The following is a 12,777-nucleotide window of genomic DNA, read 5'->3' as shown; positions in this document are numbered from 1 at the left end:
AGTTGTCCACTGTTACAGTTAACACTGCAGTGATCTGCTCTGTTCACAAATATTTGCCTGTAATTCTGATCATCTTCCTAGGACAGGTACGCATAAATGGAATCCTTGGCTTCAAGGCGTAGGTGAAGCTCCTTTATGGCCCTTTCTCCAGCATTGCAATTTACTATTTTAAAAAATGTTCTCAAGTTGATGGGTGAAAATAATTAACATCTGTGTTTTAGTATCTTTTTTTTTTTTTTTTTTTTTTTTGCATAGAGACGGAGTCTCACTATGTTGCCCAGGCTGGTCTTGAACTCCTGGTCTCAAGTGACCCTCCCACCTCAGTCTCCCAAAGTGCTGAGAGTACAGGCATGAGCCACCGTGCCCAGCCTAACATCTGTTTTGAAGTGCCTTTCTTTGATGACATGAAGTTGAACATGTTTGTGTTTCTTGGCTATTTGCATTGCTTCTCTAGATTTTCTGTTCATGTCTACAAGGCAAGGGCTTTTTAAATGGTTTTCATTTCACATTGAGATAAAAATCTGTGCACATTCAAATTGTTGTCTTGGTACGACCTTACCAGCCCTAGCTTCATCATAGTACTGGGCTGGGACCCCAGGGAAGGAGCATGTCCTTCTTGAGAGAAACGAATTTAGTAATGAAAACTGACGAGTGTATGAGCACCTATTATTAATATATGCCTGTACTGTGCCAGGGGTTCTCACATTCTTTCAACCCTCATGGAAACCCTGCCAGTTAAGGGCTAGTTCCCCCTTACAGATGGAGATAGCAGGGCTCAGAGAGTCCCGGCAAGAGGAAATGAGATGCGGACCAGGGACGGTTGTGTTCACTTTACCCGGGTGCAGAGTGTTCCTGAGGTCCGGAGAGTGAATGGAAGGGCAGTCCCTAGCGTCCCCTCCAGCGCGTCCCCCTTTCCTTCCCCAGACGGGAAGCCCATCTCCACAGATGTCATCGTCCTGGGCCGCACCAACCTACTAATTGCCAGCGCGCAGCCCCGGCACTCCGGGGTCTACGTCTGCCGCGCCAACAAGCCCCGCACGCGCGACTTCGCCACTGCCGCCGCAGAGCTCCGCGTGCTGGGTGAGGCGGCCGGAAGGGCGGAGGGAGAGGGTTGTCTGGGGCTGGGGTGAACGGCGCAGGGGGAGGTGGACAGGTGGGTGTGCTGGGGAGACTCAGGCGCGCTCCTGGAGGACGAACTCAGGGGAGCAGTCCTTAGAAAGGCGGAGGTGGGGCGAGGGATGGGGACTAGGTAACTGGAGGACGGAGTGCGGAGCGTTGAATTTGGGATGGAGGGAGAGGGGTGATCCTTAGGGCCTGGCGCGGGTGATTAGCGGGGAGGTGGGACTGGGGTTGTTGGGGGGATAGTGGAGTGATCTGGGTGGTACTAAGAAAACTGGGGGGGCAGAACAGATCTGATAGGTGTGGGAGACATCGGAGGTCAGGGAGGAAGGAGATAGGTAAATTAGGGGTGGGGTTAGATCCGGGAGGAGCGATATTTAGGGGAGGCTGAGGCGGCCTGGGGACAGTTTTGGAATAGAAAGAGAATGGTCGTTGTGGGGCTGGGGTAAGTGGGGAGAAGAAGGGGTAAGTCTGCGCTGAGCGGAAGTAGTTTGGAAAGGGTGAATCAGGGAGAGGTTAGAGTGATTGGAAGGGCAACGGGGGAGGGCGGTGGGGGGCAGGGTTGGGGTCCTGGGGGGAGGGGCAGAGACCTTAGTGGCGGGACCCCCGCGCTCAGCGTCGCCCCTCGCGCCCCCAGCGGCTCCCGCCATCACTCAGGCGCCCGAGGCGCTGTCGCGGACGCGGGCGAGCACAGCGCGCTTCGTGTGCCGCGCGTCGGGGGAGCCGCAGCCAGCGCTGCGCTGGCTGCACAACGGGGCGCCGCTGCGGCCCAACGGGCGCGTCAAGGTCCAGGGCGGCGGTGGCAGCCTGGTCATCACACAGATCGGCCTGCAGGACGCGGGCTACTACCAGTGCGTGGCTGAGAACATCGCGGGAATGGCGTGTGCTGCCGCGTCGCTGGCCGTGGTGGTGCGCGAGGGGCTGCCCAGCGCCCCCACGAGGGTCACTGCTACGCCACTGAGCAGCTCCGCTGTGCTGGTGGCCTGGGAGCGGCCCGAGCTGCACAGCGAGCAGATCATCGGCTTCTCTCTCCACTACCAGAAGGCACGGGGTACGTCGGCCTGGGGCGGGATGCACCAGGGGACGGGATGCACCAGCGCAGGCCCTGGCGGGGCGCAGCGGGGAGGGTTTCAGGTCGGATGACTGAAGGGTTGCCTGTACCTCTGCAGCGAGGATGGACTAGGGTAGGAGTCCATATTAGAGACCCGCATAGGTATGGTAGGTATGGATCAGGCAGTTGGCGCTGGAAGGGCCATTGCTTTCCTCAGTCATATTTGTTGAGAGAGGAGGGAGAGGACGTTCCTGGAGCCACCTCCCACCCCAGTTAACTAACTGGAGAGGTGGGTCATTTCCAGAAAGCACTCCCTAACCAGTGGAGGAATTAATACAATGAGGCAGGAAGCCGAGGGAGTTTATACACTCCTGCTCAGATTATCTGGGATGATTTAGCTATAAATAGACACCAGGACAATATGAAGGATTCCTAGACAAACTCCAGATAGCCAGCACTGGCGTGGCACTATGATAGTCCCCTTGTCCCCTGTGTCACCAGGCATGGATAATGTGGAATACCAGTTTGCAGTGAACAACGACACCACGGAGCTACAAGTTCGGGACCTGGAACCCAACACAGATTATGAGTTCTACGTGGTGGCCTACTCCCAGCTGGGGGCCAGCCGCACCTCCACCCCAGCACTGGTGCACACACTGGATGACGGTAGGGCCTCTGAACCTGCAATGGGCAGCTTGGGGTAAAGAGAATTCCCTGGGGAGGGGGGCTCGTCCTCTCTTTACTAATGTAAAGGCATTTTTACCTGCTCATATCATCTTTTGTACCCTATAAGAGAGTGGACAGGGGTGCTCCTCCTCAGTTTACAGTTGGGGAAACTGAGGCCCAGAAAATGAGAATGATTTGCCCAGGTCAGTAGTTCAGCTGGGACTTGAGCCCAGCCAGGTCTTGTGATGATTCCCTGTGTCATGCAGTTCTCCCTGACACCTGTGTGCCATCCAGCTAGGGTAGGGGTCAGTGACATTAACCCATTAGATGTGGAAGATTGTGCTCCAAGACTTTTTCCAGCTTCAGGGTGGGAAGGAAGTCCCCTCATCCTTCAGCTTGGGGCTCCCCTGAGAAGCTCCCTTTCCTCCCTCAGATCCTGGTCCTGGCCTACTTCTGACTTGCTGTGTGACCCAGGCAAGTCTCTGACCGCTCCTGAGCCTCACCTTCCACGTCGGTGGAGCAGAGCTCACGCTGATGTTCTTCTGTCTCAGTCCCCAGTGCAGCACCCCAGCTCTCCCTGTCCAGCCCCAACCCCTCGGACATCAGGGTGGCGTGGCTGCCCCTGCCCCCCAGCCTGAGCAATGGGCAGGTGGTGAAGTACAAGATAGAATACGGTTTGGGAAAGGAAGGTGAGTGGGGCGGGTCGGCTGCAGGCAGGTCTGGGAATGATCAGTGTGAAGAGTGGCCAGGGCTGCTGGAGACCCGAGCAGGTCTGGGAATGATCAGTGTGAAGAGTGGCCAGGGCTGCTGGGGACCTGAGCAGGCAGCGGAATCGGAGGAAAGGAGGCAGACAGAGTAGGGAGGGGTTGGGGAAGAGTGAACCTGAAAAACAGGGGTCTGGGCAGGAATGAAAAGGGAAGATAGAGGGGCCTAGCTTAAGGCAGAGGGAGGCCTGGGCTCTCACCCCAACCCCTCTAGAGCTGCAGTATGTAATCCTACTGAGTCCCTGCCTCAGTTTCCTTATCTGGGAAATGGGGGGCTGAGGTGGGAGGATCACTTGACCCCAGGATGTCAAGGCTGCAGGGATCATGCCATGGTACTCCCATCTGGGTGACAGAGCAAAGCTCTGTCTCAGAAAAAAATAAGAGGATAAAAGGAGAAGGAAGGTGGCTGAGGGACCAAGGGAAGGGTGAGGAAGGAGGGAAGGGTGAGGAAGTGGCCATGGTGGCCCTCAGGGCTCTGGAAGCCAGGCAGTGCTTGCTGGCCTTCATGGTCAGCCCCTTGTGTCTGCATCCCGTGTATGTGTTGGCAGGGGATGGTCATTGACAGCTCCTGGGGAAGTGGGGAAAGCCTGCCATCATTCTCTCTGCAGCTGAGCCCAGGCTGATAGCCTCCATCAGCCAGAGGTGGAGGTTCAAGCGTCCACCCTGGAGCCACAGAGTCTGCCCAGGCACTGAGGGGTCAGTGCTGAGAATGCCTCAGGCTCCCATGGGCACGGAAGAACCAGGATGTGAGGTGGAAGAGCCGTGTAGGAGAACTAGGATCCTGATCCTCAGGTGGCTACCCAACAGCCCACCTTTTCTGTCCCTGCAGATCAGATTTTCTCTACTGAAATGCAAGGAAATGAGACACAGCTTACGCTGAACTTGCTTCAGCCAAACAAGGTGTATCGAGTACGGATTTCGGCTGGTACAGCAGCCGGCTTCGGGGCCCCCTCCCAGTGGATGCAGCACAGGACGCCCAGTATGCACAACCAGAGCCACGGTACGGGGTTAGAGAGACAGGAGAGTGTGTGTGTGACTGTGTGGGTGTGTGTGTGTCCTTGGCACCCAGTGCCCCACCCCCCGCCCCACCCTCCATCAGAGACCTTCCATGGCTCCCTCTGCTTGCTGGGTGATCGAGGCCCAGGTGCAGAGGTGAAGGGCTGGGATCTGGTGTCCCTTCGATTTGCCATGTGACCTTGGACAAACCATTCTGAGGCTTCATTTACTACCCAGGAGTGGCATGAGGTTGAATAATGTATTGTAAGTAAAGTGCTTAGTTAAACTCATTGAACTGTAGCTGCTTCGAGGATGATGATGATGGTTTTGTTGAGAGGCCCAATAGAAGAGTGATTAAATGCTGACCAAACCGGGCTACGTGCTCTCTGTGCGACACTGGGTAAATTACGTAACTCTCTGAGCTTCAGTTTTCTTATCTGTAAAGTGAAGGTTGTAGTATATTTTCACTATTTTAGAGGGCTGCAAGAATAAAGTTATAATACATATACAAAGTGCACATACACAGTGTGTTTGACACATTGTAAGCTCCTCACTCTCAAGTGGGTGTCCCTACTGTAATGGTGGCATCCCTCCTTCCTGGCCTCAGCAACCACCACTCCTACTGCCCCCAACATTTGATCCTTCAGAAGACTTCACAGAGGCCGATTCTGTGCCAGGTGCTATCAGCCTGCCCCAGAGGTGCTCCTTGCTGACTCCTTTGCAAATGCCCAGCAGACACCCCTGCATTCCCTGCACTCTGTGCTTGCAGAATAGTGAGTTCACCTCTAGACCGAGCCCAGCCCTGGCACTAAGAGTGGTGGCTGAGTGGTGATGTGTTGGGAGAATGCTGGCAAGGCTCTCACTGAATGCCACCTTACTGCCTCTTCCTCATGCCTCTTCCCTGTCTCCTATCCCTGGCCTCCTTCTCCTCATTCCCCATTCTGTTCCTTAATTTTCCCATCCTGCTCCTCTGCCCCCAGTCCCTTTTGCCCCTGCAGAGTTGAAGGTGCAGGCAAGGATGGAGTCTCTGGTCGTGTCATGGCAGCCACCCCCTCACCCCACCCAGATCTCTGGCTACAAACTATATTGGCGGGAGGTGGGGGCTGAGGAGGAGGCCAATGGCGATCGCCCGCCAGGGGGCCGTGGAGACCAGGCTTGGGATGTGGGGCCCGTCCGGCTCAAGAAGAAAGTGAAGCAGTACGAGCTGACCCAGCTAGGTGAGGAGGGCCGGGGGAGCGGGAGAGAGGGCTGTAGCTTCAAGGGGGACCGGGCAAGCTGTGTGAAGGAGTTAGAGATGGGACGCTTTCTGTGGACAGGAGAGTGACCCCAGATGTCCCCCTAGCTATTAAGCCCTGTAACCTTCCCCAGTCCCTGGCCGGCTGTATGAGGTGAAGCTCGTGGCATTCAACAAACATGAGGACGGCTATGCAGCAGTGTGGAAGGGCAAGACGGAGAAGGCGCCCGCACCAGGTGAGGGCCATAGGGGAAGAAGGCAGGGAGGGCTCAGGTGAGGGCTCTGCTAGCCGCTTCCTCTTCTTTTCCTTTGGGCCAGCCTGGTGAACAGGCACTTTATTAGCCTTAGCTCATGCTCAAACCCATTCTCCTAGGATTAGGGTCCTCTTCTAGCTCCAGAGAGCCTCGATCATGGAGAGAAGCTCGTCTGTTCACTGTCTTAGGCCTGCCACCTTATTTTCATTAGCCATGAATAGTGCTGATTTCCAAAGTTCGAACAGAGGGAAACCCTATGGTTGATCAGTAACTCCTGACCCCAAGTTTGACCTTAAAACAAGTTTTTTTAAAACACATTTGTCTACATCACACTATCAGACTCTCTCTCAAGTCTAAGAAGAGTGAGTATCCCTATGTGACCTAACGGGAAACTGAGGCTCAGAGAGGAAAAGGAACTTGTCCCAGGTCGCACAGAGCCTAGACTAGAACCAGGACTCCTGGTTTCCAGGCAAAACTCTTTCCACTGCACTACACTGCCTTGTGGCCCCGTATTGAACACCTCAGTTACCCATCATGACACTCCCTCACCCCTAACTTCCCAGCCACATGGTTTAGCAGAGGGAGTAATCAACCAGAAGCCATGAAGCCTGGGTTCTTTTTTTTTTTTTTTGAGACAGAGGAGTCTCATTCTGTTGCCCAGGCTGGAGTGCAATGGCATGATCTCAGCTCACTGCAACCTCTACCTCTTGGTTCAAGCAATTCTTGCGCCTCAGCCTCCTGAGCAGCTGGGATTACAGGTGTGCGCCACCACACCTGGCTAATTTTTGTATTTTTAGTAGAGACGGGGTTTCACCTGTTGGCCAGGCTAGTCTCGAACTCCCGACCTCAGGTGATCCACCCACCTTGGCCTCCCAGCCTGCTGGGATTACAGGTATGAGCCACCACACCCAGCTGAATTCTAATTCCAGTTTGTTCATTTCTTCATTCAGCAAATATTTCACCAAGTGTCTACTAAGTGCCAGCTCTGCTTTGGGAATTTAGTGGTGGACAACACGAATAAGGTTCCTGCTCTCATAGGGTTTATTTTATGTTTCTATAATAAACACTTATAAATATAGTGTTTATTACATTTCAGACATTTCCTGTCTATTTTTAAAATATTATATAATTTAATCCTCATAACAACCCCATGAGGTAGGTGCTATCATTAGAATAGTGAATGGAGACCCAGAGAGGGTAAGTAATTTCTCCAAGTTCACACAGCTAGTAAGTGTCAGAGCTGGAATTTGAACCAAGGCAGCCTGGTTCCAGAGTCTGGTTCTGTGGTTATTCATTGCTGTGGTTTGCTGCCTCTCTCTTTATTACGTTCTTACAGACTAGTGTTCCACAGTCAAAAATCAAATTCTTGGAAGCCTCAGTTGCCTTATCTGTGAAGTAGGAATGATGCCACTCAACTCACAGGATCAAAGGAGAGGGTCAAAGAAACAGCCTTTGGAACTGTAAACCACTATACATATTTAAGGATGAGTATCCTCCCTCCCTTCCTCACGCTCTAGTTTTCACCTTTCAGACATGCCCATCCAGAGGGGACCACCCCTGCCCCCAGCCCACGTCCATGCAGAATCAAACAGCTCCACATCCATCTGGCTTCGGTGGAAAAAGCCAGACTTCACCACAGTCAAGATTGTCAACTACACTGTGCGCTTCAGCCCCTGGGGGCTCAGGAATGCCTCCCTGGTCACCTATTACACCAGGTGGGGACTAATGCCTTTACTAATGTAAAGAAGGAAGGAAGAGCAGGTGGGGGTGGTGGTGGGAAGGCAGCAGGTGGTGATCAGGGAAGGGCCACTGGGATTCAGGAACACGTCACGGCTCACCCGTTACACTGAGGCCACACAGAGGAGCTGCACAGGGTCCACGTCCTTGCCTGCTGACCAGCTGGTAGCGAGGAGGCCATCCAATCCCGTCCCCTCACAACACAGCCTTGTTCTCAAACTCTGGAGAATGTGACACAGGACAGACCTGTTTCTCCAGCCTTAGAGGGCTCCCAATCTGATGGTGAAGAGAGCCCTGCCCCTGTCTCAGAGCTGCTCCCTCCACCCTGTTAGATGGGGAGACAGAGCCTGAGGAGCTTGAGGTTTGGCGGAGGAAAGTCGCATAAAAAGCAACTGATACATATAATTGCTATGAAGGCAAAAGTAAGCCAAAGAAAAGATGCATCAGAGATGATTCCATAGGTGAAGAATAACTTGGATTAATCCAGGAAGGTTTCCTGAAGGAGGGGGCCTGGTTTCGAGATTGGACTTGGAGCAGCATACATCCAGACCTCTCTGTAGGTCCCTGGGTGGTGGCAGTGGCCTCCAGGTCAGGGAGCAGCTTCCCTTCCCATGGTAGAGCCTGGGGCTGGGACTGACATCAGGGGAGTAGATTTGGAGGGGTCTGCCCTGCTGGGAGAGTGTGCCTGAGAGCACTAGTCATGTTTCTTGCCTTAGCAGTTCTGGAGAAGACATCCTCATTGGTGGCTTGAAGCCATTCACCAAATACGAGTTTGCAGTGCAGTCTCACGGCGTGGACGTGGATGGGCCTTTCGGCTCTGTGGTGGAGCGCTCCACCCTGCCTGACCGTGAGTGGCTCCCAGCCCCTTGCCACCAACCCATCTTTTACCCAACTCCTTCTTGCCCCAGCAGCAAGAAACATCCCTCAGAACCCCAAGGTTCGGCAGAGCTGAGGGCAGAAGAGTTTCTGAGAGGGGAGGAATGTTAAGTCCCTCCACCCACACACACTGTTTTCTAGAATTCCACAACTAGAAACCAGACCTCATCTTTGCTTTGTGGCTTGTTCCATGAAGAAAGAAGAAGGGAGGTCATGTCCTCATGCTCTGTCCCCCAGCTCTGATGTCTCTCCCCATCTCATCTCCTGCACCCCAGGGCCCTCAACACCCCCATCCGACCTGCGACTCAGCCCCCTGACACCGTCCACGGTTCGGCTGCACTGGTGCCCCCCCACAGAGCCCAATGGGGAGATCGTGGAGTATCTGATCCTGTACAGCAACAACTACACGCAGCCTGAGCACCAGTGGACCTTGCTCACCACGGAGGGTGAGGGCTCCTGCTCCAGGGCATCTGCCTAAGAGCTTCCCAGCCTCTCCCGCTTCCAGCAGTGAGAACAGTGCTGGGGTTTGTTCCAGGTGCTTCTGGGAGAAGCAGTAGAAGCTGCTGCCTACACGGAGAGCAGACTTTCCCAGTCCCACCTCCCTGCCTACCTCTGCATCCACCCACTCTGTCCCACCATCCCCGCTCTCCCTGCCTCCCTCACCCCCAGGAAACATCTTCAGTGCTGAGGTCCATGGCCTGGAGAGCGACACTCGGTACTTCTTCAAGATGGGGGCGCGCACAGAGGTGGGGCCTGGGCCATTCTCCCGCCTGCAGGATGTGATCACGCTCCAGGAGAAGCTGTCAGGTATGACTGCAGGGCAGCCCAGGGTTCCCAGAGGACCCTGGAGTTGACTTCCAACCCCCTGGCTGTGGACACAACTATAATTTCATTATTTTGCACAGCTGTCCTCCTGAGCAGAGCAAATGTAAAGGGGAAATAGGTGTGGTTCAGTGATGACTTGGTTCAGATGTCAGGTTCACAGGCAACTGGCTTTTTTAATTTTTTTTAAGATGGAGTTTCACTCTTGTTGCCCAGGCTAGAGTGCAATGGCATGATCTCGGCTCCCTGCAACCTCTGCCTCCCAGGTGCAAGTGATTCTTCTGTCTCAGCCTCCCAAATAGCTGGGATTATAGGCACATACCACCATGCCTGGCTCATTTTTGTATTTTTAGTAGAGACGGGGTTTCACCATGTTGACCAGGCTGGTCTCAAACTCCTGACCTCATGATCCGCCCACCTTGGCCCCCTAAAGTGCTGGGATTACAAGCGTGAGCCACCATGCCTGGCCAATTTTTGTATTTTTAGTAGAGACAGGGTTTCACCACATTGGCCAGGCTCGTCTCAAACTCCTACCTCAAGTGATCCACCCACCTTGGCCTCCCAAAGTGCTGGGATTACGGGCATGAGCCACTGCACCCAGCTGGGACTGGCTTTCAAGACCAGTTTCTCTGGGAAATTGCTTTATGGGAGGATTAACTTGGTGAGGCGATGAGCTTTATGGGGTGGAAGTGGACAGCAGGACTGGCTACATAATTTCCAGGGCCCAGTGCAAAATGAAAAAGTGCTATCCCTTATTTTAAAAATTAGAAGTCGGGCATGGTGGCTTGTGCTTGTAATCCAAAGTGCTCATGCACTTTGGAAGGCTGAGGTGGGAGGATCACTTGAGGCCAGGAGTTGAAGACCGACCTGGACAACATGTTGAGACCCCATCTCCACAAAACATTTAAAAATTATCTGGGTGTGGTAGCTTATGCCTGTGGTCACAGCTGCTTGGGAGGCTGAGGTGGGAGGATCACTTGTGCCCAGGAGGTTGAGGCTACAGCGAGCCGTGTTCATGCCACTGCAGTCTGGCCTGGGTGACAGAGCAAGACCCTATCTCAAAAAAAAAAAAAAAAAAAAAATTAGAATTGTAAGGTGGTGACAGCAGAGCATTAACTCAAGCGTGGGGCCCACCCAAGCATGGGGTCTGCGCACCTGCACATGTTACACACCCATGCAACAGCCCTGGGGGCAGGCAACACATGTTTCACCAAAGGCCAGTTTGAGGAGGAGAGACCCTACCTTCTGGGTGTGTTCTGGGGAGGACAGTCACAGGGAGTGGTAGTAGTAGTTTCTGTGAGGCCACAGGGACCTCCTGTCCTTGTATCAGAAGATTGTGAGCATCTGAAGGGTGAGGGTCCGGCTGGCGTCTCCTAAGAAAGCCATGGATAGTCCTGATCCATGCCCTGTGCCCTTCTTCTGTCCTGACCTGCTCTGTGCCTCTCTCTCCCCCACCAGACTCGCTGGACATGCACTCAGTCACGGGCATCATCGTGGGTGTCTGCCTGGGCCTCCTCTGCCTCCTGGCCTGCATGTGTGCCGGCCTGCGCCGCAGCCCACACAGGTGAGCAGGGGAGCCGGTCCGACTTCAGGAAAGGGAGACTTCCAGGAAGGGCTGCAGAACGGGCCATCGGGGAAAGTGGCCATGACTTGCCCTTGGCACTCCCAGGAGCCCCGTTAAAGTTAGGACTCTGGGATGAAGGAATCAGGGATGATGTCTTCATGAGAAGGGGGAGTGGACTTAGGGGAGCCCCTGGCTACCCCCTCAGCAAGGCCAACAGAACTGCCTCGCTCCCACTTCCTCTGTAGCTGCCAGCATCTTGGAAAGAGGGGGCCCAAATCTACAGATGCCGCCCTGTTTATAGCAGGAGGCTGTTTTGAACAACAGCGGTTTTTCTTACTCACTGCACAGACCAGGAAAGCAAGTCCCAGAGATGGGCAGGAACCTGCCCAGAGACATAGGCTGGACCAGATCCCAGTCCCGCCCGACCCCTTACTCTGACCACTGTGCCTTGTTTTCTGTCTTCCCTTCCAGGGAATCCCTCCCAGGCCTGTCCTCCACGGCCACCCCTGGGAATCCCGCACTGTACTCCAGAGCTCAGCGTGGCCCCCCGAGTCCCCCAGCTGCCCATGAACTGGAGTCCCTTGTGCACCCCCATCCCCAGGACTGGTCCCCGCCACCCTCAGACGTGGAGGACAGGGCTGAAGTGCACAGCCTTATGGGTGGCGGTATTTCTGAAGGCCGGGGTCACTCCAAAAGAAAGGTAGGTCAGAGCCCCATATTGGGGCTCATTTCTAAGTAGGACACCAAGGGGCGCCAGAGCACAACGTGTGGCTGTGTGAGCATGGCCCTACCTTCCCCTTGGGAGCCGGCTGCAGACACTAGGGCCTCTCTCCCTCTTCCAAGGAATGGTTGACTGGTCAGGGAAGCACATGGGCCTCCATACGCTGGCAGAATAGGTCGGCCTGGTTCTCACGAAGGAGAGGGCCTCCCAGCAGGTGACCCAGGGTAGCCAGAACACCCAGCTCCCTCCTCATCCCTGGAGCTGGGGAGACCTCTATGACCCAGCCATCCCCGTGTGGGGAGAAGAGGCCAGTCAGCTTGACTGTGGCCAAGTGGGGCTGGGACCAGGATAAGGTGAGGCCTTCGCAGGGCTGGTCCCTTTCATGCTGGCAGGGCTGGCACATCCCAACCGACTCCGACCCGTCCTCCCTTACCCTCTCCCCGCCTGGCTCAGACACCGCGGGCTTTGCAGAGCATCTGGTGTTCTGCTCCTCTGTAGGAGGACTCATCCTCAGATTACCCCACTGACTCTCAGCCCTTTCGGTGCTCCTCCCCTGAGCCTTGGGGAGGGAGAGAGCAGTGGGTGACAGGCTGGACCCTGTTCTCCCAGGGCCCGTCCCAATTCCCTCCCCTGGGCTTCCATCTCTCAGCCAATCCTGGTCGTGCCCCTTAGTGTCCCCTTCTTTCCCCTGTGCAGATCTCTTGGGCTCAACCAAGCGGGCCGAGCTGGGTTGGTTCCTGGGCAGGCTGTGAGCTGCCCCAGGCAGGCCCCCGGCCGGCTCTGACCCGGGCCCTGCTGCCCCCTGCTGGAACTGGGCAGACGCTGTTGCTGCAGGCTCTGGTGTACGACGCCATAAAGGTCAGCATCCTGGAAGGAAGGGGCAGGAAAGGAGGAAAGGGTCTCTGTGCTAGTGAAGAGGAAGTAATGAGTTCTCTGGAGACCCCTGGGTGGTAACTTCCTCGGGGATAGAAGT

At 54.9% G+C, this 12,777-nt stretch overlaps 1 protein-coding gene across 1 annotated transcript in view; it reads left to right on the top strand.

The window, feature by feature from the left end:
* Positions 1-12,777, top strand: part of IGDCC4 (immunoglobulin superfamily DCC subclass member 4) — a 30,565-nt gene that overhangs the window by 14,458 nt on the left and 3,330 nt on the right. The window contains exons 5-18 of the mRNA XM_023220648.1: positions 925-1,080; positions 1,757-2,170; positions 2,672-2,836; positions 3,388-3,525; positions 4,430-4,600; positions 5,577-5,813; positions 5,965-6,066; positions 7,616-7,799; positions 8,541-8,668; positions 8,973-9,143; positions 9,367-9,504; positions 10,978-11,083; positions 11,555-11,783; positions 12,501-12,662. Of these exons, the coding sequence (XP_023076416.1) occupies positions 925-1,080; positions 1,757-2,170; positions 2,672-2,836; positions 3,388-3,525; positions 4,430-4,600; positions 5,577-5,813; positions 5,965-6,066; positions 7,616-7,799; positions 8,541-8,668; positions 8,973-9,143; positions 9,367-9,504; positions 10,978-11,083; positions 11,555-11,783; positions 12,501-12,662 (2,501 nt within the window). The remainder of the gene's footprint in view (positions 1-924; positions 1,081-1,756; positions 2,171-2,671; positions 2,837-3,387; positions 3,526-4,429; positions 4,601-5,576; positions 5,814-5,964; positions 6,067-7,615; positions 7,800-8,540; positions 8,669-8,972; positions 9,144-9,366; positions 9,505-10,977; positions 11,084-11,554; positions 11,784-12,500; positions 12,663-12,777) is intronic.

The sequence above is a fragment of the Piliocolobus tephrosceles genome, chromosome 6 (genome assembly GCF_002776525.5).
Source record: "Piliocolobus tephrosceles isolate RC106 chromosome 6, ASM277652v3, whole genome shotgun sequence".
Taxonomy (NCBI): Eukaryota; Metazoa; Chordata; class Mammalia; order Primates; family Cercopithecidae; genus Piliocolobus; species Piliocolobus tephrosceles.
This window is presented reverse-complemented; position numbering and strand designations above follow the sequence as displayed.